The sequence below is a fragment of the Rana temporaria genome, chromosome 4 (assembly GCF_905171775.1).
Source record: "Rana temporaria chromosome 4, aRanTem1.1, whole genome shotgun sequence".
Classification (NCBI taxonomy): domain Eukaryota; kingdom Metazoa; phylum Chordata; class Amphibia; order Anura; family Ranidae; genus Rana; species Rana temporaria.
The window spans coordinates 109,604,076-109,630,636 of record NC_053492.1 but is presented as its reverse complement, the minus strand read 5'-3'; the positions used below and the strand labels follow the sequence as shown (position 1 = coordinate 109,630,636).

At 42.3% G+C, this 26,561-nt stretch overlaps 1 protein-coding gene across 2 annotated transcripts in view; it reads right to left on the bottom strand.

The window, feature by feature from the left end:
• LOC120936423 (kyphoscoliosis peptidase-like) overlaps positions 1 to 18,277 on the bottom strand; it is a 68,071-nt gene extending 49,794 nt beyond the window's left edge. The window contains exons 1-3 of one of the 2 annotated variants that reach the window (XM_040348738.1): positions 17,952 to 18,277; positions 8,819 to 8,884; positions 2,608 to 2,682 (exon numbers count right to left, since the gene is read on the bottom strand). In XM_040348738.1, coding sequence (XP_040204672.1) covers positions 2,608 to 2,682; positions 8,819 to 8,884; positions 17,952 to 18,057 — 247 coding nt within the window. In that variant the 5' untranslated portion in view covers positions 18,058 to 18,277. The remainder of the gene's footprint in view (positions 1 to 2,607; positions 2,683 to 8,818; positions 8,885 to 17,951) is intronic. The other variant, XM_040348739.1, reaches the window with a different exon arrangement.
• Positions 18,278 to 26,561: the final 8,284 nt, after the last annotated feature.

The window sequence follows — 26,561 nt, the reverse complement described above, 5'->3', positions numbered from 1 at the left end:
AAGACCAGTCATTGCTGCTCTTTCTCCTTGTGCAGAGTGACTGGTCTTGCTTCCGCCCACTGCTGTAGTTTTCTATAGGCAGCCCATAGTGGGTGGAGCAGCCAGGTCCCTCCCACAACTCTGCTCTCTGCACAAAAGCAATGTACACCACAGTAATGATGTCATTGCTATTTTTGCATAGTTATAGCTTAATCTGTAAAGGGTCTACACAAGGTGAATTTATATCTTATGCGGCTATTGAGGAATATATTTTATTAAGCGTCCAGGGTTCAGCTTTAGGCAATAAAGCTATGTTACCCTCACCCCGCTGGTCTGTGATTTAAGCATAAGGGAACAGTAAAGATTTTGTGGTTTAAAATAGGACACTATATGAATAAAATACTCAAGGTTCTCATAAAGCCGATCGTGTGTGGGCCCCATCGGGTTGTTTTCCATCGGTAAAAAAAAATAGAACATGTTTTAAGTTTTTCCTATTGATAAAAAAACGATAGAAAAAAACAATCGTCTGTGTGGAAGTCCATCCGTCAAAAATCCACGCATGCTCAGAATCAAGTCGACACATGCTCGGAAGCATTGAACTTCACTTTTCTCAGCACGTCGTAGTGTTTTACGTCACCGCGTTTTGGCATGATTTTTGACTGATGGTGTGTAGGCAAGACTGATGAAACTCAGCTTCATCGGATATCCGACGAAAAAATCCATCGGCTTAGATTCCATCAGATATCCGATCGTGTGAAAGAGGCTTAACAGTGGAAGTTTGGATGATATTTACCCAGTGAACACCTTGGAAGGTTAGGGGCTGGTTCATACAGGAACGGACAGCTGGCACAACAAAAAATGTCATGCTAATTCCCACTAGTTAACACCCAAAAATGTGTGTGCCACTTTAAACGAATATGTGTGATTAATCAAACAGTAAAAAATAATAATAATAATACAAAAAAAACATACAAAATAAATATGATAATGTGCATCAAGCTCATTAATCAGTGAAAGGCCCACAAAAATATGTGAAATAAATGTCCACGAAATGTGTGAAGAAAAGATGCCCGCATCCACCAAAAATAATCCAGGAAATAGGAGTATCTGAAGACTGAAGAAAATCCTCCTCCGAATCCCAACAGAATGCAGGTTTACCAAATAAAATTGACCCTGACTGTGGTACGCTGTTCGTTCCTGACGGTGGTACGGGGCAGCGTGATGGGCAACTGTTTTGTACAAACTTTATTTAAAGTGTACAAAAGTACACTTCAGACTGCTGTACAGGGACATGCGATCCTGTACATTGCGCTGCAATAGAATGCAGCATGTCTGTGTTTTATCGCAGCACGCTGCAGCATAGTTCTGTACTGTTTTGCAGTGTGAATGGGACACACAGAAAACAACTGTTTTCTATGTGTCTTTGCGGTAATAGGGGTTTAACAAAGCAGTAAAACACCTGTCACCCGCGCATGGTGTGAATTCACCCTAACTAGTGTCAGATACTACCTCAACTGCAACATTGTGTATTACATTTTTTTTGAATATAATAAGATTTACAATCTAGTCCCCTTTGACCCTTGTAGCTGAAAGGACTATGAAGTAATGTATCCTCATCTAGCAGAAAATACTTTGTTTAAGTTCAGCCACTTAGGCCACCCTGCTCCTCCCTACCAGCAGTTAACTGACAGCCTTATAGCCTGAATAATGAGTAAGGATGCTATTCATACACATTTATTGTGAACGGTCCCCATTTCAAGCAGTCAGGCCCTGGGAAACCGGCATCTGGCATTGCCCACTGGCAGTGTAGAGGCACCAAACCAACAGTCACACACTGCAAGTTTCAGTCCAAACCGGCAGTGATGGAGCCGACTACAATGGGAAAATCAGGCACAATCAGTGGGTTGCCACCACCAAGCCAAATGATGAGGTATAATATAATACTAATATGTTTTAAATATACTGCAGCTGCACTTTTTTCCCTGCAACCCTACTTGCTCCTGACCTGATCTGTGCTCTCTCTGCATTACTTACTACTGAATTAGGTTTTATTTAACCGTAGCCCTTTAAGCACCTCCCACTGTTATCGAAATTTGGCCACATCCACATTTTGCTGCAGCGCCACATCGTTCCTCTGCTCTTGGTACCAAAGGCATTTTGTCTCTATACCTTGAATGTCTGCTTTATGTTCTATACATCTGTGACCAATTCAAAGTAAAAATGGGAATGTATTTTGTAGGTGTGTTTAGTGTGTCTGGTTTGGTCAGTAGGATGTCATTGGATTTCACTTTGAAAATCTGTTAATCTTACATCAGACTGAACGTTATTACATCTCTTTGAAATTTGAATTTCATGTCTGGAATATACATTATACAAGCATGCTTGGGTAAATACAGATGCATAGAAACATCAGCGTTTAAACAAGTATGCGCCAGTACAGCCATTCGCTTATACAGCTGGCTGTATGAGAACCGGGCATGGCAAAATGGCTGGAGTTTTTTTTTGCTAGTGCATTTTTCAGCTTTTCTCTATCCGTGTGCATGAGGCCTTACAGCGATTGATTAATTCATGATACTCATTCTCTTCATTTTTGCCAAAATGTCCTCAAAATGACACATATTTCTTTACCTTTTGGGGTTGGAGGTCTGTTCAATAGTTGGGGCCTGCTGGTTTTGGGATGAACTTCTACACGGACATGGCTTCCTGTAAAGAAAATTTGTATTTTAAATATTTGAAACTTGAAAAACATGTACAGTTGTGCTCATAAGTTTACATACCCTGGCAGAATTTATGATTTCTTAGCCATTTTTCTGAGAATATGAAAACTTTTCTTTCACTCATAATTTAGTGTTTGAATATAGCCATTTGTTATCAATCAAGTGTGTTTACTCTTTTTAAATCATAATGGCAACAGAAACTACCCAAATGATCAAAAGTTTGCCCTCATAACACCCACACAAGTTGACACAAAGGGGTTTGAATGGCTATTAAAGGTAACCATCCTCACCTGTGATCTGTTTGATTGTAATTAGTGTGTGTGTGTGTATAAAAGGTCAATGAGTTTCTGGACTCCTGACAGACCCTTGCATCTTTCATCCAGTGTTGCACTGACGTTCCTGGATTCTGAGTCATGGGGAAAGCAAAAGAATTTTCAAAGGGTCTGCGGGAAAAAGGTAGCTGAACTGTATAAAACAGGATATAAAAAGATATCCAAAGGAATTGAGAATGCCAATCAGCAGTGTTCAAACTCTACTCAAGAAGTGGAAAATAAAGGTTTCTGTTGAAACCAAACCAAGTCAGGTAGACAAATTAAAATTTCAACCACAACTACCAGGAAAATTATTCGGGATGCAAAGAAAAACCCACAAATGACTTCAGGTGAAATACAGGACTCTGAAAACATGGTGTGGCTGTTTCAAGATGCAAAATAAGGAGGCACTTGAAGAAAGATGGGCTGCATGGTCGAGTCGCCAGAAGAAAGCCAATACTACGCAAATGCCACAGTATCCCGCTTACAATATGCCAAACAGCACAGAGACAAGCCTCAAACCTTCTGACACAAAGTCATTTGGAGTGATGGGACCAAAATGTTGCTTTTTGGCCACAACCATAAACACTACATTTGGAGAGGAGTCAACAAGGCCTATAATGAAAGGTACACCATTCCTACTGTGAAACACAAAGGTGGATCGCTGATGTTTTGGGGATGTGTGACCTACAAAGGCACAGGAAATTTGGTCAAAAATGATGGAAAGATAAATGCAGTATGTTATCAAAAAATACTGGAGGAACATTTGCTTTCATATCAGCCAGGAAGCTGCGCATGGGATGTACATTCCAACATGCCAATGATCCAAAACACAAAGCCAAGTTGACCTGTCATTGGCTACAGCAGAATAAAGTGAAGGTTCTGGAGTGCCCATCTCAGTCTCCTGACCTCAATATCATTGAGCAACTCTGGGGAGATCTCAAACGTGCCGTTCATGCAAGCCAGCCCAAGAATTTACAGGAACTGGAGGCTTTTTGCCAAGAGTAATGCTCAGGTTTACCATTGGAGAAGATAAAGAGCCTCGCCCACAAATACTACAAAAGATTTCAAGCTGTTATTGATGTTAAAGGGGGAAATACATTGATCAGGGTCATTTGGGTAGTTTCTGTTGTCATTATGATTTAAAAAGGAGTAAACACAGTTGATTGCTAATAAATGGCTTCAGCCAAACACTAACCATGCGTGAAAAAAATGTTTTTTGTTTTATCATTCATGTTCTCTGAAAAATGGGCAAGAAATCATAAATTCTGCCAGGGTATGTAAACATATGAAGTTCTCATATGTTTTCATACCCTAGCAGAATTTATGATTTGTACAGTTCGTACATTTAGATCCACACGAAGAAATTTTTAGCTGGTCATATACCAAAATTAGTGTTTTTAGATTAGTTAGACTATTCTTCCTCCTTCCTCCTGTTGACCCTAACAGTGGGGCACCTTTCCCAATCCTACTGACCCCAAAAATGGAGTACTAATCTTTCTACCACTGATACCGATGGGGCACGTATCCTTCCAATGATACCAGTGATGGAGTGCAATTCCTCCCAGTGACAGCAACAATGGAGCACTGTTCCTCCTCCTACTGACCTAAACAATGGGGCACTATTCCACCTTTATATTGATCCTAATAATGAAGTACCATTCCTTTTACCACTGACACTAACAACAGAGCACTATTCCTCCTACCACTGACATGAGCGATCAGGCACCATTTCTTCCACTGACATCAGCATGGGAGCACCATTCCACCTAGTGAAACCAACAATAGAGCACTATCCTTTCTCCTACTGAACTCAAGGATAAGTTCCTTTTTTTCCTATTATTGACCCCACTGATGAAGTACTACAGGGAGTGCAGAATTATTAGGCAAATGAGTATTTTGACCACATCATCCTCTTTATGCATGTTGTCTTACTCCAAGCTGTATAGGCTCGAAAGCCTACTACCAATTAAGCATATTAGGTGATGTGCATCTCTGTAATGAGAAGGGGTGTGGTCTAATGACATCAACACCCTATATCAGGTGTGCATAATTATTAGGCAACTTCCTTTCCTTTGGCAAAATGGGTCAAAAGAAGGACTTGACAGGCTCTGAAAAGTCAAAAATAGTGAGATATCTTGCAGAGGGATGCAGCACTCTTAAAATTGCAAAGCTTCTGAAGCGTGATCATCGAACAATCAATCGTTTCATTCAAAATAGTCAACAGGGTCGCAAGAAGCGTGTGGAAAAACCAAGGTGCAAAATAACTGCCCATGAACTGAGAAAAGTCAAGCGTGCAGCTGCCAAGATGCCACTTGCCACCAGTTTGGCCATATTTCAGAGCTGCAACATCACTGCAGTGCCCAAAAGCACAAGGTGTGCAATACTCAGAGACATGGCCAAGGTAAGAAAGGCTGAAAGACGACCACCACTGAACAAGACACACAAGCTGAAACGTCAAGACTGGGCCTAGAAATATCTCAAGAATGATTTTTCTAAGGTTTTATGGACTGATGAAATGAGAGTGAGTCTTGATGGGCCAGATGGATGGGCCCGTGGCTGGATTGGTAAAGGGCAGAGAGCTCCAGTCCAACTCAGACGCCAGCAAGGTGGAGGTGGAGTACTGGTTTGGGCTGGTATCATCAAAGATGAGCTTGTGGGGCCTTTTCGGGTTGAGGATGGAGTCAAGCTCAACTCCCAGTCCTACTGCCAGTTTCTGGAAGACACCTTCTTCAAGCAGTGGTACAGGAAGAAGTCTGCATCCTTCAAGAAAAACATGATTTTCACGCAGGACAATGCTCCATCACACGCGTCCAAGTACTCCACAGCATGGCTGGCAAGAAAGGGTATAAAAGAAGAAAAACTAATGACATGGCCTCCTTGTTCACCTGATCTGAACCCCATTGAGAACCTGTGGTCCATCATGAAATGTGAGATTTACAAGGAGGGAAAACAGTACACCTCTCTGAACAGTGTCTGGGAGGCTGTGGTTGCTGCTGCACGCAATGTTGATGGTGAACAGATCAAAACACCGACAGAATCCATGGATGGCAGGCTTTTGAGTGTCATTGCAAAAAAAGGTGGCTATATTGGTCACTGATTTGTTTTTGTTTTGTTTTTGAATGTCAGAAATGTATATTTGTGAATGTTGAGATGTTATATTGGTTTCACTGGTAAAAATAAATAATTGAAATGGGTATATATTTTTTTTTTGTTAAGTTGCCTAATAATTATGCACAGTAATAGTCACCTGCACACACAGATATCCCCCTAAAATAGCTAAAACTAAAAAAAAACAAAAAACTACTTCCAAAAATATTCAGCTTTGATATTAATGAGTTTTTTGGGTTCATTGAGAACATGGTTGTTGTTCAATAATAAAATTGATCCTCAAAAATACAACTTGCCTAATAATTCTGCACTCCCTGTATTTCTCTTATCACTGACACCAATGATGGGACACCATTCCTTCACCTGACGCCAACATTGGAGCAACATTTCTCCTACTGACACGAACCATGTGGCATTACCCCTGCTGCTAACAACAATGAGAAGGCTTTATTTCTTCTACTGACACCATCAATAGAGCACTATTTCTCTCCTGACCACCAGGGCTTTTTGCTTCCACTGACCCCTGGAGCTTTTTTTTTTTATTAATACTTCCTTATCCCCAACACTAGCATTTTTTTAAACTGCTTAATGTTAGCCCTTTCATGTTTTTCACTTGCCTATGAGGGCATATGCCATTGCTAAGAACTGCAGAGTTGGTGCCTATGCTTAAGGAGAATCTGTAATTAAAATAGGATACCTCTGATAGTGCCAACTTGTTGACTGTACTTTATTAGAATCATAAAAGTTGTTGCTGCAGAAACTGCTGCTCCGGGATCCTATGGTTTTCAAACTCACTGTTCTCTTTTCATATAACAGTTACCAGTCTAATTGTCAAGACCCCATTTTCTACTTTACATCGAAATGTATCTATTTCCTGTAGAGTTTGGGTTATGATGCGATATCCTCAATGACATTAAACCCACTGTCTTCTATGATTAAGCCCTAATGGGTGTGTAGCGCCCCCTTGCTTTCAGTATGGGCACTATGCTAAAGTTAGTGGGGAATGGGAGAGTTATTTTGCTCCCATTCACAATTGGTTAAATTGGACTTCTGTCATTCCATAAATGTCCACTGGGTCAGTCTGTGCTCCAGGGATGCGGTACCATCCCTGGCCAGCAGTTGGCTCCAGAGGGGTTCTGGCAGAGCAAGTTTTCCCCAGCAGCCAATCAGAGGAGTTTTCCCTTGCATGGCATGCTGGGGAAGGGTATATCTGTGACAGGTGTCATGTGCTCAAAACTCTTTGCGGTTCCAGGTGCGGCATCCACCTTCAGGGTGCGTGCATCCATGGACCCCGCCGGCGCGGCCCACCTGGCCAAAGTTGCAGACTACACGGAAACCTCATCCGGAGGTAAAAGGACTCCAGTGACTTACTGGGTCCCCAGTTCTATTAAGAGGATCCCAGGCTGGGTGCCGTTCGATTGGGGGGTCGGCTTGAGGGGAACCCGGAGGCAGGTTGTCCAACAGGGCTTGAACGAACCAATCGGGGATCTGGTGACTGGAATGCTGACAGGACAATTTGCTGTCATCCGGTGACCTATTCTAAAAACCTACTGGGAGGATTCGCTCCATTCATCCATTTAGCTCACTTAAAGTAATTTGGCCTGTGGCAGAGGCCTTAGAGCCAGGTCTGTGAGAGAGATCTGTTCCTCCCAGCTAATCTAAGTGACACCTCGGCTGCCAGGCTTGTGAGAGGGGTCTGTCCGGGGGCACTTCACCCACTCAGAAAGAGTGGCGACGAATCACAATTTGATACTACTGAGAGCAGGACTGCTCGGTTCATATCCAGGCCTGATACTGCAAGGTTCTTCTTTTCTCTTCAACACCCTTTTTCTTCCCAATTGATGTTGACCATGTTGGCCTGGAAATAAAGCATTGGAAAAACCCTTATTCACTGTCTGGACCTTCGTTCACTACTTTGATTCTACAACTGCACCCCTGGGCCACATCAAGATAACTTAATATGTCGATCCCAACAACAAATCGGCGGCTCTTTCGGGGGTAGCGCTACAGGTGAAAGATGTTACAATAGAGTATAGGCAATATCTAACCCTGGACTTGTTGCCGTAACTTGTGGAATAAAGCTAAGTAAACTTTGACATCATCAGCGTGCAGCTGTTTGTCTCTTGTGCGGTAAACCCACCCATTAGTCTTCAAGTACACAGTGGGTGAACTATGTTACTCTTGACCTTTCCCTCTCCCATTTAGTGTGGCTAGTCATTTGAAGACACGTTTTGTACTATGAGCAGACTAGAATGGTAATGTTTGCTTCTGCTGACGGCATTCACTGGACTCCTCTTGAATGTTTGGAATATTAGGAAGTGAATGCCTCCTTTCTCGTCTCTCATTTTATGATTGCTAGCTGCTGCTCACTACTTTAGAATAGTTATGGTACTTTTTTAACACTTTCCAATGTGACTCTTTTCTGTTTACCGCCTATTAAGTATAAATGGATGGTAAATACCTTTAAAATAACAGAGCATTTTGAATATGTATATATATTTCAACATGTAAATACACAGCTTTATTTATAAGATGACAGCTGTTGCCCTTAGGAACTAAGTTCTTTGTCCTTTTGAAAGATATAACCCAACTGGTACTTTTAAGTAACTATTCCAGTGTTATTCAGTTTTATTAGCTCTGGTTTTGTAAATTTGACCCACAGTTTCAAACAGGTGAACAAGTTCAGCAGGCATGTCTTACCCTGGCTCTCATAGCTACTGATGATGTACCTTCCGGATGGTGGCTTTTGCACAGATGGTGTCACAGCTAGAAGGAATGGCAATGACTTATCACTAAATAGGACAGAAACAAGAAAGCATCATACAGAGACTTTTTTGCATTTATGAGGCCTTGTATTTATGAAGCAAGGGTTACTAGAAAAGCTTGCTGCGTGTAATAAACTGCAACAAGGAAATCTGAAAAAAGAGAGAACAGCTGTAGACAGCAACCAGATTACTCATAGAAACCCATCACATGATTTTTTTCATCCTTCGGATTTCCTTGCTCTGGTTTTTATAAACTAGTATATTATGATGACTTCTTTCACTTTAGTATGTCAGATTTCATTCTGTAAACAGCATACACCATGGAGCCAATTCAGACCACAGTACATATGTGTCAAAATGCATTTTTGTGTGCAATGCTTTTTATATGTGTTTTGCTAAAACACGTTTCTTTTTCTTTTCCGTGACATGAGTTGCAGTGTATTGTAATGCCCTGCACTGTGTTTAATTGCAGCAAATATAATTTTTGACCAACGCATACCAGTGCGGTGAATTGATGTAAACTGGGGCAATTAGAAACAGGCAGTTCCCTGTGTCCATGCTTTGAGGTTGGGTTAAGAAACACAGCCAAAAGCAAGTCTTGTGGATGGTCCCCTTCCGTTTCTAACTTTGGTGACTGGATTTAGCAATAAAGAATCATTTTTTGTGACCATTCCAAACCAAGCACCTGCAAATGTAATAAAACCCACACTATGAATATATGCTAAAGGTTCTAGAATATTTAAGTTTGTTCTGAGACATACACTATATTGTCAAAAGAATTGGCACACCTGCCTTTACACACAGATGAACTTAAATGGCATCCCAATCTTAGTCCATAGAGTTTAATATTGAGCTGGCTCATCCTTTGCAGCTACAACAGCTTTAACTCTTGTGGAAAAGCTGTCCACAAGGTTTAGGAGTGCATATCTTGGTATGTTAACGCCTTGAAGCCTCGTACACACGACCGAGGAACTCGACGGGCGAAACACATAGTTTTCCTTGTCAAGTTCCTTGTTAGGCTGTCAAGGAACTTGACAAGGCAAGTTTCTCCATTCCCATTGAGGAAAAAGAAGACATGCTCTCTTTTTGGCTCGACGGGATCCTCAACAGTTTCCTCGTCGAAAAATGTACACACGACCGGTTTCCTCTGCAAAAAAAATCCCAGCAAGTGTGTACGAGGCTTAAGAGTTCCCTTCAAGGGTAGTAAAGGACCAAATCCAACCCCTGAAAAACAACCCCACACCATAATACCCACTCCACCAAATAATTTGGACCAGTGCACAAAGCAAGGTCCATAAAGACACGGATGAGTGAGTTTAGGGTGGAGGAACTTGACTGGCCTGGACAGAGTCCAGACCTCAACCCAAGAGAACACCTTTGGGATGAATTAGCGTGCAGACTGTGAGCCAGGCCTTCTTGTCCAACATTAGTGCCTGACTTTACGAATGATCAAACATTCCCATAAACACACTTCTAAACCTTGTAGACAGCCTTCGCAGAAGAGTTGAAGCTGTTGTAGCTGCAAAGGGTGGGCCAACTCCATACTGAACCCAACAGACTAAGACTGGGATGCCATTAAAGTTCATGTGCGTGTAAAAGCAAGCATCATAATACATTTGACAATATAGTGTAACTGCATTGCAGCTGTACTGAGTGTTAGGCAAAGACAATTTTGTAAAGAATTACAGGTTGTGGGTTATTATTAGATGCCCAACTGTACTGTTGTATTACCATTGACCAGTTAATTATGATAGTGATAACATGAATATTAAAATACACAGTGTATATAAGAGCATGATGACCTTCCATTTAGGACACATTTGCATCCATAAATAAATGGTGTCTTATGACCTCTATGTTGCCAAAATATTGCGTTCTGAAGCTAAAAAGGGATTAATCGGGCTTGTGACTTGGACACTTGCACTGTACATAATATCCTTGTTAATCATCACCGCACTCTAGTAAGAGTGGTATTTAGTGAAAACAAGCTGAACCATTTATTCATTACCAATTGAATCGTTTTTCGTAAAGAGAATTCTTTAATTAATTCAATTGTGTTATCACTTTAGTACAGATGGAAAGTGGACTCAATTAGAATAATTCATGTAAAAATGGAGTTGGTAAAAACTGCACTCAGGATATACTATTTCAAATTCATATCTAATTAAATGTGATAGTAAAAACAAGAAAAGTAGTTTAAAGACTCATTTTCATTTTTGTGCTTAAAACATGCATTTTAAGAAGGTTTCTTAATCAACCCTGTCAGGTAAAAAATGTAAAGGTTCCTGCAGTAAAAGTTCTGCAGCCTCTTTGGATTTCTGTGGTCCCATCTTCTGTCAGTACAAGATATAGCAGTGGGCATAGGGGTCAGGGGTGAAAACATGGAGGTTGGCATCTGATACTTCCAGAAGTGTTGGCTGCCAAGTAGTCTTATAGAGACCACTCTAGGGAGCTCTGTATAAAAGCTCCTCTATTACAAGGATCTTTCTTCTGCATATTTTAAACTTACAGGATCTCTCTAAAGAAAATCCATCATTTTTACTGTTCTGCTGTAGTGATTCACCGCTGCGACAGCTCACCATTACTGGCTGTGGTAGAGGGCAGTGTTGTGTGCGATTCAGTGCATCACTTGGCTCCCATTTTTTTTTTTTTTACTAGCTTTATTCGAAGTGTAAAAAAACGTACACTTCATTCATAGCAATGTACAGTAATCCGATGGCTGCATTGCTCTATATTTCCGTGCAATTCGGCACGGTGCGCCGCAAATAAATGCAGCCTACCTAGCAGTGTAAATGGGACACATAGGGAAAAATTGTTTCCTGTGTGTCCCGGAGGTGACAGATGTTGCGTTAAAACGTCTGTCACTGCATCTAATGTGAATTCACCCCTGAGAGCTTTCCTGAGACAAGTAGCAGAAATAGGGATGCCAAAACTGACATGTCTGTCTTCCCTCTGCATTCCTCTTGCCATTGCTTGCCTTGGGAAAGCTCTCAGAGTGGGCAAGAGCTGCCCTTATGAAGTAGCTGTCTCCTTCCTAGCTGTTGTTGGATCGACCAAGGCAAGGAGGGGGGGGGGGGTTTGCGGATTCAGACATCATGGCTAGGGTTAGGAAGCACCTGAGAGACAGAATAGTAAAAATATATATATATAATGATAGATCTTCCTTAAATAATTTGAATGCAGCCACCACAACTGATTCTCCTTTTTTTGTTTTTGGTTTGTTTGTTTTTGTTCTGTTTTTGTTTTTTGTTGTGCCGGTGTATTGTCACAGTTTGCTGCCTATCCTAGAATGCTCCGGAAGTCACGTGGCGGCCAACTGCGCCTGCGCGATGCGTTCCAAACGCAAATGCGATGCGTTCCAATGGATTCACGACAGTGCACACCAGTGAAACCTCGGTCGGCATCCAGGCTCTTTCCTTAACATCCCCGTGGATTGGAGGATGTTAAAAAAAGAGCCAGAAGGCCGAGTGAGTGGAGCGAGCCGTCCGAGCGAAGCGAGGACGTGAGGCCGACTGGCCACTTTCCTCTAAATCCACGTCGCCCTGAATGCCGGGTTTGCTGGTGTGTACTGTCGAAAATCCATTGGAACGCATCGCACTTGCGTTTGGAACGCATCGCGCATGCGCAGTTGCCCGCCACGTGACTTCCGCAGCATTCTAGGATAGGCAGCAAACTGTGACACTACACCGGCTTGATAAATAGGTCAGTATATCTAGAAAAGGAAACATTTTGGAACTGAAATGCTCTGTAAATTCCTTTTATTGCAGAATCGATTTCTGATATGTTATATATGTGATACGTATGCAATTGAAGTATGTTTGTTTGTATAAAATTTATTAAAAAACAATAAAATATAGAATAAAAAAAAAAAAAATAATTGGGAAGCTGCAATATTTAACATTTTTGGTTTTGTGATTAACCACTTCCTGCCCACGCTATAGCCAAAATACGGCTACAGCGAGGGCTTAATTTGACAGGAGGGTGCGCATAATCGTGCTGCCCGTGCGCCTCAAGGGGCGTGCTCTGTGATCAACAAGACCTTCAACTCAGCTGGTTGCAAATTAGGGTAAAGAGGCCAATCACAGCAGCCTTTTACCATGTGATCAGCTGTGTCCAATGACAGCTTATCACGGAAGTGCTCCTATAGGATTGTACTTTTTTTGGTGGAACTAGATGAACTTGTGTCTTTTTTCAACCTGACTATGTAACTATATAAGTAACCACAAGCTGGTTATCGGCTTTTCATTCCTCACACTGACAATGTGAGAGATGATTATCAGTGCAGTCCCAAAATTGCCCACCACTGCTGCCAATCAGTGCCTCCTTATCAGGGCCCATCAGTTACACTTATCAGTGCCCTTGGGTGCCGCCTATCAGAGCCCATCAGTGCCATCTATCATAGCCCATTAGTGCCACCTCTCATCTGCGCACATCAGTGAAGGAGAAAATTTACCTATTTGCAAAATTTTATAACAAACTATAAAAAAAAAATATTTTTCCTCTGTCTTTTTTCATTTGTTTAGCAAATAATAAAAAACCCAGTGGTGACTAAATGCCACCAAAAGAAAGCTCTATTTGTGTGAATTTTTTTTATAAAAATGTCATATTGGTACAGTGTTGTATGACTGTGCAGGATTAGCGCAGTATTATATGCATATATGCATATATATATATATATTAGGGCTGTCCCGATACCGATACTAGTATCGGTATCGGGACCGATTCCGAGTATTTGCGGGAGTACTCGTATTCCCGCAAATACCCCCGATACCAAAATAGAATTCCTACCCCCCCCCCCGCCGCCGCCGCCGACGCATCCCGTCGCTACAACGCATCCCGCCGCATTCCCCGCTTGGTTAATACGGGCGGGGAACATTACAGCATTCATTTGAACAGCTGTAGTCTTTCCCGCCCGCCGCGTATAGACACTCCCCCTTGCTCGGGTGAACTGTCCAATCCCGAGCAAGGGGGAGTGTCTATACGCAGCGCGGCGCCAATCATTACAGCTGTTCAAAGCTGTAATGTTCCCCGCCCATATTAAGCAGTCGGCGGCAGCGGGGATGCGGCGCGATGAAGGTAAGGGGGACAGGACATGGCTGCATATGGGGAGACCTTGCTGGATGTGGGGGACATTGATGTGGGGGACATTACTGGATACGGGGGACATTACTGGATACGGGGGACATTACTGGATACGGCGGACATTACTGCATACGGGGGACATTACTGCATACGGGGGACATTACTGCATACGGGGGACATTGCTAGATACGGGGGACATTGCTGCATATGGGGGACAATGCTGGATATTGGGACATTGCTGGATACGGGGGACATTGCTGGATATTGGGACATTGCTGGATGTGGGGGACATTGCTGGATGTGGGGGACATTGCTGGATGTGGGGGACATTGCTGGATACGGGGGACATTGCTGGATACGGGGGACATTGCTGCATACGGGGGACATTGCTGGATACGGGGGACATTGCTGGATACGGGGGACATTGCTGGATGTGGGGGACATTGCTGGATGTGGGGGACATTGCTGCATATGGGGGACATTGCTGGATGTGGGGGACATTGCTGGATGTGGGGGACATTGCTGCATATGGGGGACATTGCTGGATGTGGGGGACATTGCTGTGGGGGACATTACTGGATACGGGGGACATTACTAGATACGGCGGACATTACTGGATACGGGGGACATTACTGCATACGGCGGACATTACTGGATACGGGGGACATTACTGGATACGGCGGACATTACTGGATACGGGGGACATTACTGCATACGGGGGACATTACTGCATACGGGGGACATTGCTAGATACGGGGGACATTGCTGCATATGGGGGACAATGCTGGATATTGGGACATTGCTGGATACGGGGGACATTGCTGGATATTGGGACATTGCTGGATGTGGGGGACATTGCTGGACATTGGGACATTGCTGGATGTGGGGGACATTGCTGGATGTGGGGGACATTGCTGGATACGGGGGACATTGCTAGATACGGGGGAGATTGCTGGATACGGGGGACATTGCTGGATAAGGGGGACATTGCTGGATATGGGGGACATTGCTGGATGTGGGGGACATTGCTAGATGTGGGGGACATTGCTAGATGTGGGGGACATTGCTAGATGTGGGGGACATTGCTGGATGTGGGGGACATTGCTGCATACGGGGGACATTGCTGCATACGGGGGACATTGCTGGATGTGGCGGACATTGCTGGATGTGGGGGACATTGCTGGATACGGGGGACATTGCTGCATACGGGGGACATTGCTGGATGTGGGGGACATTGCTGCATACGGGGGACATTTCTGGATGTGGGGGACATTGCTGGATATGGGGGACATTGCTGGATATCGGGAGACATTGCTGAATATGGGGGGACATGGCTGCATTTGTGGGGGGACATGGCTGCATTTGGGGACACATTTAAAAAAAAAAGTATCGGTATTCGGTATCGGCGACTACTTGAAAAAAAGTATCGGTACTCGTACTCAGTCCTAAAAAAGTGGTATCGGGACAACCCTAATATATATATATATATATATATGTATATATATATATATATATATATATATATATATATATATATATATATATATATATACACACACATACATACAAAAAAAACATTTTTTCCTCTACTCAAAACATGCATCTTTTCATTATAGCTAAATTGTGCATAGGTTAGAACATCTTCCATCTGCTGTGTGGGATTCTATTGTGGAGATTTCCCCTCACAATTAAAAAAAAAGTGTTCTTGTTGAACTCTCTGTCTATGTTGGAGAGATTCTGCTTAAACTTCCTGTTCTGGTGACCACACAGGAAGTGAGTGGCAATCTAACCAACAGAGATGCAGTACATGGAGACACACCGGACCCCTGCTGTGAGCCGCTCCGTGCTTTGAACCCAGCCTTTAGTATGGGCGTTAGACTGGCATTTTACAAGCCTTAAAAACGTTCCCCAAACGCACTATATGCAGTTTTGAAGCGTTTGGTGAGCATTAAGGCACGTTAAAACTGCTCCACAAATGGGATAATATAGGAAATAAACAAATCTTAAATTCCCACAACTGCACTGCAAGTGCTTGCCAGGGTATTTTCGAAGCATTGCCATAGACTAGAATGGGAAACGTTGGAAGACTTCAAACACCTCCTGACTCGACATGAGGCTTAAATTTTGAAGCGACACCAACTCTTCATGTTTTGATAATGTGAAAAGCATTGTGTGCTGTCCATTGTATCATTTGCATAGGCATTTGAGGGGCATTTTTACCGCCTGCTTTTAATGCCATTGTGAACGTTTAATTTTAATACTGATTCAACCAAAGTTTTAAATTAACTGCATTATTGACTTGTTCTGTTAGTTTTAAGATCTGTACATAATAGCGTTGCACCGATACCGGTATTGGTGCCAATACTAAAACCGTTACCTTCGGGTATTTAGCCCCCTCTTCAGCGATTCAGGTGTGAATTGTTAAAGTTTATTACAATGAAAATCGCACCTGAAACGTGCTCGAAATCACACTGCGGCCGACCTGCAGTGAACCAGCTCCACTGAAAAGGTAGCAGGTTCACACGTCATGCAAATCGGATGCAGTACAAAAGGTCTTATCCAAAACATCCAATTTGCATATGTGTGTGTATACATATATATATATATATATATATATATATATATATATATATATATATATATATAGTAAAACCTTGGTTTGAGAGTAACTTGGCTTGAGAGCGTTTTGCAAGATGAGCAAAATGTTTTAATACATTTTGCCTTGATATACAAGTGATGTCTTGATTTAAGAGTAGCGTCATAGAAGAGAGGAGCCTCTAAGTGTAGCAATATGGTTACATTTAATGAAGGTACAACATTTAGAAATATATTGCTATACTTAGAGGTGCCTCTCTTCTCTTTTATACCCTGTAAAAAAAATGCTTTGATATACAAGTGCTTTGGATTACAAGCATGTTTCTGGAACGAATTATGCTCACAATCCAAGGTTTTACTGTATATGAAAACTGTCACATTACACTAGACATAGGTATTGGTTTCAACGAGTACTTAAGAAAAAGTATCGGTACTTGTACTCGCTCTTAAAAAACTGGTATCGGTGTGACCCTAGTACTTAGTTGTTACTTTGTTACTACATTTGTCCAGTTTGAACAAGACACACCAAAAAATTAAACAACTTAAATAATCTTGTTTTATATGATTAATATTGTTTTATCTTTGCCAACATTAAAGATGGCTCCTGCAGTGCTGCTCAGTGTTGGAGTAGTTACTGCTCTGCAGCTGTCATGTTATTACGTGTCCTGCAGCAGCCTTTATTTAATAACAAAGCACTTACCCAAAATAGCCAATCAAACGACAGCTGTCTGCGAAGTTAAAGAATTATTCTATTCCTTGTTAGCATACATAGATCTTTGTCTAATAAATTAGAAACCCAACTCTCCGGGAAATGTGATATTAGAGGCAGAACAAAAAAATTGCAAAATTTGTAAATACAAGTATTCCCCCTCCTTATGTGTTTCGAAAACATTAAAAAAATATTTGTGTTGCATTGTGTGACTATGGGGGGAGATTTGCTAAAACTGGAACATGCAAAATCTGGTGCAGCTTTGCATAGTAACCAATCGGCTTCTGACTTCAGTTGTTCATTTAAGCTTTGGCAATAAAACCGGGAAGCTGATTGGTTACTATGCACAGCTGCACCAGATTCTGTGCACATCGGTTTTAGTAAACCCCCCCCCCCCCATGTGTACAACTGAATGTGCTGTCTTTGCTAACTCCCCAGCTATAGTCAGACCCACATGGCTGCAACGTGCAAAACGTAAACGTATCTGTTTATAAACAATGGAAACCTCAAAAGCCTTTAATTGTGTAACAGGAGCATATAGATAACAAATGGTTTTCTTCTTGAAAGTCTGACTGCTCCACTTTACAATGTCAAAGCTTGCACAAAGGTGGAGTCACACTTAAAGGTCATGTTAGTGTTTTTCCACACACACACCCCCATGCACACCATACTTGTTTTGTACCTGCTGTCTCTCGAGTGGCGTTCTGCTTGTCCTCTGCCATCTGCTTGTCCTGTGACTGGACAATCAGCATCAGGTCTATGCGTAACGAGTCCTGCCTAAGCTCCATAGCTGATAGCAAACACTGTACCGTCAGATGAGCTGCTGCAGTCCCTCTGTGATCTCTGTGCTGGACAATGTGCAACAAACCCCAGCTTTTACTTCCCAATCCCCTCTCCTACCCCCTCCCTGCACAAGCAATGCTAACAAATTCTGGCTGCAGAGTCCAGCTTTCCATTAGCACCCTGGAGAAAGGGGACCCTGAGGACTCTGTACTGAGTTACTCTGATAACTGAGACCCCCTGCGGATGGGGTTTCCTCTCGGTTTCCAGGGACATGGTTTAGCAGCAAGTTTGCACACCTGTTCTGCATTATGTGCCAGCCTTTTCTGGCTCAGTAGGAGCTTGTTAAAGAGAACCCTTAGGAAATCTGCCAAGTGTAAACCTGATTTTACATCGAAGTTCCTGCCTCTTACAGCTCTTACGGCTAAATAACTCAGGTCTTTGTAGGCAGTTTACTAAATAAAATATGACTACATGGCAATAAAACCTTGTTCACGACTCTGTATTTGAACAGTTATGCAGATACCAAGCCTCCAACAAACACATTTTATTCTTTCCCTAGAAGAAAGTGCCAAAAGCAACATCTTGGGGGTTGGGGGCTGAAGAGGTTAGCATTCTGTTGATCCCGTAGCGCAACCTCCATCAATTGTTTGGAGTCTGAGTATAATGCCGCATAAACACCATCACTTTATGTGATGAAAAAAAAACGACATTTTCTGTGAAGTAAAAAACAAAATTTTTGAAACTTCAATTTTCAAAGACGAAGTTGCCTACACACCATCGTTTTTTCACAATGCTCTAGCAAAGCGAGGTTACGTTCACCACTTTTTTCCATTGAAGCTCGCTTCATAACTAGCTTCTGGGCATGCGCGGGTGTAAAAACGTTGTTTTTTGCTACACACGGTCAATTTCTATGAAGTAAAAAACGATGTTTTGAAAAACGACACATAAAATTGAAGCATGCTTCCATTTTTTTTGTTGTTTTTCACAAGACATAAAACAACGTTTTCCCCCACACACGGTCATTTAAAGTGACGTTTTTAAAAACGTCGTTTTTTTTTCATCACATAAAGTGATGGTGTGTACGCGGCATAAGGCCTCATGCACCCTGGACGTTTTTGGAAGTTTTTACAGCAGCCGTTTTTGGCAGTAGACGTTTTTTTTTCTACAGTCAATAAACTCTCCATCATAAAATAATTGGTATGGGGGTATTGGTGCTGCCCAGGGCTCAAGTCCTGCGGGAACGCGTGGGAACGGAGTCCCTGCACTTTTTTCACAGCAGGAACGCAGTTCCCTTTGCAGGACTAGAGCAGCCGAGCCGGCCGAGCCAATTCTTCACTAAGCGGTGATGCCCAGCTCGAGTCACTGTCGGGAGCAGGTGAACCTTAGTAATCCTAAATTCTTTCTAAATCCCACGATAACTCGCGGCAGACCTCCTCAATGTCTCCTGGGAACAATGACAAAAGCTCCCAGGAGACATTGCAGCATCAAGGAAGTGATGGAATACCCGCACACTACCCGATGAATCCATATACAGGAAGCGGCCAGTAACATAAAGGATTACTAAGGTACAGTGGATCGAAAAAAAAAAAACAAAAAAAACATGCGGTTTAGTAATTATGCATATGAGCGTATCATTTTTTTTTTTTGGGGGGAGTGGATCATGGGTGGGAGTTCCCACACTTTTTTCCCCAGGACTTGACCCCTGGTGCTGCCTATACCTGGAGAGTGACCTCCAGGGCCAAAGTGGGCTAAAAACTTGGTTAGGACCAGAACTGACTAATCATATGCCAGTACGATACCCAGAATGTAAACAGTATGTGAGAACCGTAACTGTGTATGCTAAATATTCACTAATAAATCATATAGGATATGTAATCTGTGTTATACACACAGTGACTCCTTAAGTGCCGTATTATTCTGTAGTCCCCGCCGAGCACATCGGTCCCATGCATGCTCTTAACCGTTTCCTGCCTATCTAGTGATCAAGCCTCAGATCTCCGAAACACTAGTCTGCTCCTGGTAACCGGGGGAGATGGACAGCTAGGAAAGGAGTCGGAGCCCCAACCCATTGCAACCAGAGAACCTGTTACTTAACCAGGTACCACGCCAAATACGTTTATGGTTGCTGTAAGCTATTCTTCCTTACCCATGGCAACTATCTCCTCTTCTTTGCTTTGTGAGTTAACCTTTTTGTAGTGGTGTTACAGATACACCATACTTCTTTTTCAGACCCAGGTTCTTAGGAATACATCAAGACCCAGCATAAACCCCTTTGAATAGCTTTAGACTAAGCTTAGTGCAGTAGAAGCAACTTTACTGATAATTCAACAGAACATGTATATTATGCATAAACATCCTCAACCTAGCTACACCTAACTGAGGCTGCCTCAGGTTACCTGGGCAGGTGAAGTAATAACGGCAATAGTACATTTTTGAAAAGGCTTGTGTGGAAAAGTCCATGTACTTGGGTTGTCCCGATAAGTCGGTGTCTAGTGCTGGACAACAGACCCCAGTGAACTCTTGCAAATGCCCTATGTTCTCTTTGGTCCCAGCTCCCCTGGGAACTGGACCTCATCCTATTTTATACAACACGGGAGGGAGGCTGGACCCCAGCAAAAAGCCCATGAACACGGTAACATTTTAACTCCTTCCCCCTACCTGAGCAGTCAATCTAACTAAACTGACAGTAGGCCACCTGCCTACAATGTTGTTTGGAAATAAATGGAAAATCGACAGTTGCCTGCAATAGAGTAAGGATTATCATAGAAGCAGAACTGTTACATATAGATAAATCTGTTGGTGGAGCAGTAGATGTTAATTGACCAATTATACTCGGTAACAATATTGTGGCATAGTCCTCCTCCTCCAAGTTTGGAGGAGGAAGAAGTGAAAGACATGAGGTTAAAAAAAAGAGAGACCAGAAAAGTAGTGGGGGAAGAAGGGACAAGTGGGAAGAGGGGAGGAGGTGGAGGACAGAATGATGGGTTTCACTCCCCCAAGCCCCCCGGGGTCCCAAAAAGATATTAACCCATTAAAGGCTCGAGGTCCTTTGGTTCGATTGGGAATATGAGATTCAGTGTGACCATATTTTCAGGAGCCTTTCAGGTGTCTGTTAAAGTAGATTCTCATTAATCATGGTTTTGTTCAATCGTGATTGAATTTCAGAAAAGTTTAGCACAGGGGACTTTTAAGAGTTATCTATCGTCTGTTTCATGGCTGAAAAAAAGAAAATAATGAATTTCACTGCAGAAGGAAAAATGCTCTTAGTGCCTCCATTGAATCCTTACAAAGGTTACTAACCATAACAGTGTAGATTAGAGTATATAAGTTGATCCATTACCTGCGTACTTTCGGACAAGCATTGTGCACTTCTGACCACATGCATGGAAACAGGACGGTGAGTAACATACTTAACAATTCGAGTGATTGTAAAGTACCATCTAAAAAGCACTTTTTATGAGTTTACTATAGCCAATATGTTACATTAAGTTTTCGCTGTGGTTTCCCAAATTTCTCCCCAATCCTTTTCAGAGAGAGACTTACCAATAGGGATGAGCTTCGAGTTCGAGTCGAACATTGCCTGTTTGGTGAACAGCAAACATCTTAGGGTGTTCGTGGCAAATTCAAAAAGCTGTGGAACACCCTGTTAAAGTCTATGGGAGAAATCTAGTGCTAATTTTAAAGGCTAATATGCAAGTTATTGTCCTAAAAAGTGTTTGGGGACATATTTCAATGCAAAAAAAACGTTTTAAAAACAGATTTTTTTTGGGAGCAGTGAATTTAATAATGCTTAAAGTGAAACAATAAAAGTGAAATATTCCTTTAAATTTCATACCTATGGGGGGGGGGGGTGTCTAGTATGCCTGTGAAATAGCACTTGTTTCACGTACTTAGAACTGTCTCTGCACAAAGTGTAATTTCTGAAGGAAAAAAGGTCATTTAAAAATCACTTGCGGCAATAGTGAATTGTAGGCTCCCGGCAATTCAGAGAAAATTCATTCATAAAACAAAAGCGTGGGGGTCCCCCCAAATTCAATTACCAGGCCCTTCAGGTCTGGTATGGATATAAAGGGGAACCCCGCCGTCAATTTAAAAAAAAAGACGTGGGGTTCCCACCAAATATTTATTCCAGACCCTTCAGGTCTGATGTGGATTTTAAGGGGAACTCCACCCCAAATTTAAAAAAAAATGGCTTGGAGTTCCCCCAAAAATCCACACCAGACCCCTTATCCGAGCACGCAACCTGGCCGGCCGCAGAAAAGAGGGGGACGAGAGAGCGTCCCCCCTCCTGAACTGTACTAGGCCACATGCGGGAGGATGTCCCCACGTTGATGGGGACAAGGGCCTCATCCCAACAACCCTGGCCGGTGGTTGTGGGGGTCTGCAGGCGGGGGGCTTATCAGAATCTGGAAGACCCCTTTAACAAAGGGGACCCACAGAACTTGCCCCCACCATGTGAATTGGTAATGGGGTATATTGTACCTCTGAAGACGTAATCCAACGAAACTTATGTCGGCACCGGTACCTGGTCACGTGTCTGTCCACGCCATCTCCGGCGCTTGAGGAACTAGCAGAGCTGGTGGAACGCACGCCGCCTACGAGGCTGAGCCTAGCGACACCGCAAAGGAATTTGCTACACGCCTGCAGCTCCAGTGCCGGGAAGGCACTTTTTAATGTAAGGAGCCATTTGTATTTTTTATACTATCATTTTAAATAAATAGTATTACGCTATGAGCTTTTTCTCTGTTTGTTTATACATCGTAACATACATCTTACCTGGACTCCAGGGGTGAGGCAATAGGAAAAATTCCAGCTATCCAACATGTGTACAGGCACAATCCTGTCAACGCTTTATTTGACTTTCTTTTTCAGTAAAGAGGTCAAATAATTGTGGCAAGCACATCCTATATCTGAGCACTTTTGGGTGAAGACAGAATATTTGAATGTATGGTGGAGGATCACTTACATCACCTTAAGCAAGCTATTACGGATTCATCATTGGATTCCCCACTGATATTGGGACTTTATTTTAATATGTTTTTAGTGATCATCATTGCATCACCAGTTTATGTATTATTATCACTTATGTGCATTTGATTTATATATTGGTATTATTATTGGTAATAATTAACTAATTAGTATATTTATAGTATATAGCACTATAATTAGCGCCCTCCGCAATCACTTTTTCCAATTTATGGTTCACACCTAATTTAGAGGAGCAGCTTAGACATTATCTATATATATTTTGGCGCTGATTCTACCCATCTCTAATACTTTATACCCCCCTAGGTATGAAATTTAAAGGAATATTTCACTTTTATTGTTTCACTTTAATCATTATTAAATTCACTGCTCCCGAAAAAACGTTAGTTTTTAAAACTTTTTTTTGCATTGATACATGTCCCCTGGGGCAGGAACCAGGTCCCCAAACACTTTTTAGGACAATAACTTGCATATTAGCCTTTAAAATTAGCACTTTAGATTTCAAACATTCGAGTCCCATAGACTTTAACAGGGTTCTAAAGTTCACACAAACTTTTGGTCTGTTCGCAGGTTCTGGTGCGAACCGAATGTGGGTGTGTTCGGCTCATCCCTACTTACCAAGGTTCTCATCCCATCGAAGCATGTAGCATGCCTCGGGATGGGTTTTAGAAGAGTGAACAATAGCAATTATCAGAGAGATGAGACCAGAGACTGACATCTACATTAGAAAGCTGGCAGGCGTGGGGGCATTTTTCAGTAGAGAGGAGATGAAATGGTGAGGCTGTATGCACAGTATTGGTATAAATCAGTGTTAGGAACTGTGGCAGACTCACCCGGGACATCCCCAGACCCTCTTATGTCTAAAATCATCCTATATCCACTAGGGGCATAGGATGACTGCGAAATTATATCTATGACCTGAGATGGGATTATTATGTAATTATTATCCACAATATATTCCAGGATATCTGTAAAGAACTATTTACTGTTTGTTGATTCTGAACTTAACGGGTTAATTGTAAGAGTGACTCATTCATAATGTTGGGACACATACTGTTAGATGCTAATGTCACCAACTCCAGCCATCTGTCTGTTCTCTGTGCTAATTGACCCTGCTATTGTGTGAAAATGTCCTGTGTTTACACTTATGATACTGTGTATTGTATAGCAGGTGAGCGAGGAGACGTGACGTCTACCCTGAAAGGTCATATCTATGAGTCGCCTAGTCTGGTTAAATGATTTGTTAATTAGCTCATGTTAATTTATGTTCTAGTTACCTCTTTAACTGTATATAAGGTTGTATTCTTGGTTCTATTAAACACTCCATGTTCAGCAGACAAACAAGTCTCGTCTCGTTGTGTGCTTGTGAGCAGCTGGAATATCTGATATCTATATCCAGACTGATAGGAAGCGGTATATGATGGAAGCACTCAAGCAGAGTGTGGGCTGTTCCGTTACAGGAACTAAGGGCCAAATCCTCAAAAGAGATACGACGGAGTAATTGCTGGTACTCCGTCGTATCCCTGGTCCTAACTATGGAACTGATCCACAGAATCAGTTTCCCATAGTTAGGACGAAGATCCGACATGTGTAATTGAATTACACTGTCGGATCTTAGGATGCAGTACCGCATCCGCCGCTGGGGGCATTTTGCGTCGAAATGCCGCCTCGGGTATGCAAATTAGGACTTACGGAGATCCACGAAGCTTTTCAGCTTCGTTTTTTTTCCGTAAGTTATATTTTGCAAACGCAAAATTAGGGCTGCTTTTACAAGGTGTAAACTGTTTACACCTTGTAAAAACAGACCTTTCTTGCGACGCAATTTTTTTTAAATGTAAAAAAATTTTTTTGGCGCCGTATCTTTTTTTTTACCCGACGCAACTTTATTGTCCCGTCGCAATCCACAAAGCCCGACGTAACGTAATTTCGCGCTATGCACGTCGGGAAAATGACGTCACGAGCATGCGCAGTACGGCCGGCGCGGGAGCGCGCCTCATTTAAATGGTAATCGCCCCCTGGAGAAGAGGAACGCCTTGCGCCGGCGGAATTTAAGTTACACCGCTGCAAATTCCCAGGTAAGTGCTTTGTGGATCGGGCACTAACTTGGGAAATTTGCGGCGGTGTAACTTAAATGGAAAAAGTTAAGTTACGCCGCCTGGCTGAGGATTTGGCCCTAAGTGCGTTTCTTGAAAATATGCAAAGGGCTTGATTTTTTCAAATGTGAGCAGAAAATATACAACAATAACAATAAATCTCTTGCGGAGCAACTATTGAAATTTAATTGGCGAGTATGCCTGGTGGAAACGGGTGACATTTTACAATGTTTAAGAGAAGTAGATGGGGAAATAAGTCCTGAATATCTAAAAGAGTCCCAGACTTTGATGGCGTGGGCAAAACAGGGTTGTATAACTGGGGGTTGCAAATAAATGAACAGTAAAAACCAAATGCATACTCACAAAAGAGAAGATGTAAGTAATGTGTCACACTAATAACAGATCCAGTGTTGAAGTGTCACCCGATCCAATGCACCACAATGCCGGAAATAAATACATTTTGGGGGATGCACCCTCTTCTTCAGAGCTGAGCTTCATTAGAGCTAAGCAGATTCCAAAGCTTTCCACATTATGATCTTTCAACCTACTCGACCATTCAACCTAAACCTAGTACATAGTACAATGACATTTTAACCCATGTGGTTAGCTCTATACACTAAGAAAATGTACAGCTGAGCAGCAATACTAAGCAAAAGGTGAGCTTTTTAACGCAAACATGTCACATGTCAATCCGATACCTTTTCTGAGAAATATTTGGAAAGAGGGCCTTTTCTCCTTTCTCCAAGAATGAAGTGCTTGGGCCTGAGCAGCCAATCACCAGGCCCAAACACTGTTATGTCACGGAGGGGAGAAGGTCATTACCCTCCCTGTGTAAGATTGGCTATTGATCACCTGCTATTGATCACCATGGAGCTTGCACAGCACAGGATATATATATGGGATATTTATTTTAGAAAAAAATATTGCTTTTTTTCAAAACTGTCGCTCTTTCTTTGTTTATAGCGCAAAACATAAAAACTGCAGAGGTGATCAAATACCTCCAAAAAGAAAGCTCTTTTTGTGGGGAAAAAAAAGGGCGTAAATTTTGTTTGGGTACAGCGTTGCACGACCGAGCAATTGTCAGTTAAAGCGACACAGTGCCGTATCGCAAAAAATGGTCTGGCCATTCAGCAGCCAATTCTTCTGGGGGTGAAGTAGTTAAGCTTCAGCTTTACAAAAAGCCTAAATTAGCATAAAGTGTTATTAAATCCACAACCGTAAAATCAGTTTGTATATGCAGTAAAGCATGGTTGTTTTTCTCACTAGGAAAACCTAAGGGGTTAATCCTGCACATTGTGTAAAAAGGCTGTTTGATTCTGTCTTCTCTGATCCTCCCCTTCTTCCACTGTCCCCAATCCATTTCCTGATAAGACAGAGCCTTTTGGAGTCACTCTGCACTTGCTCAGTTTTGTTTGTATTGCTAGAGAGTT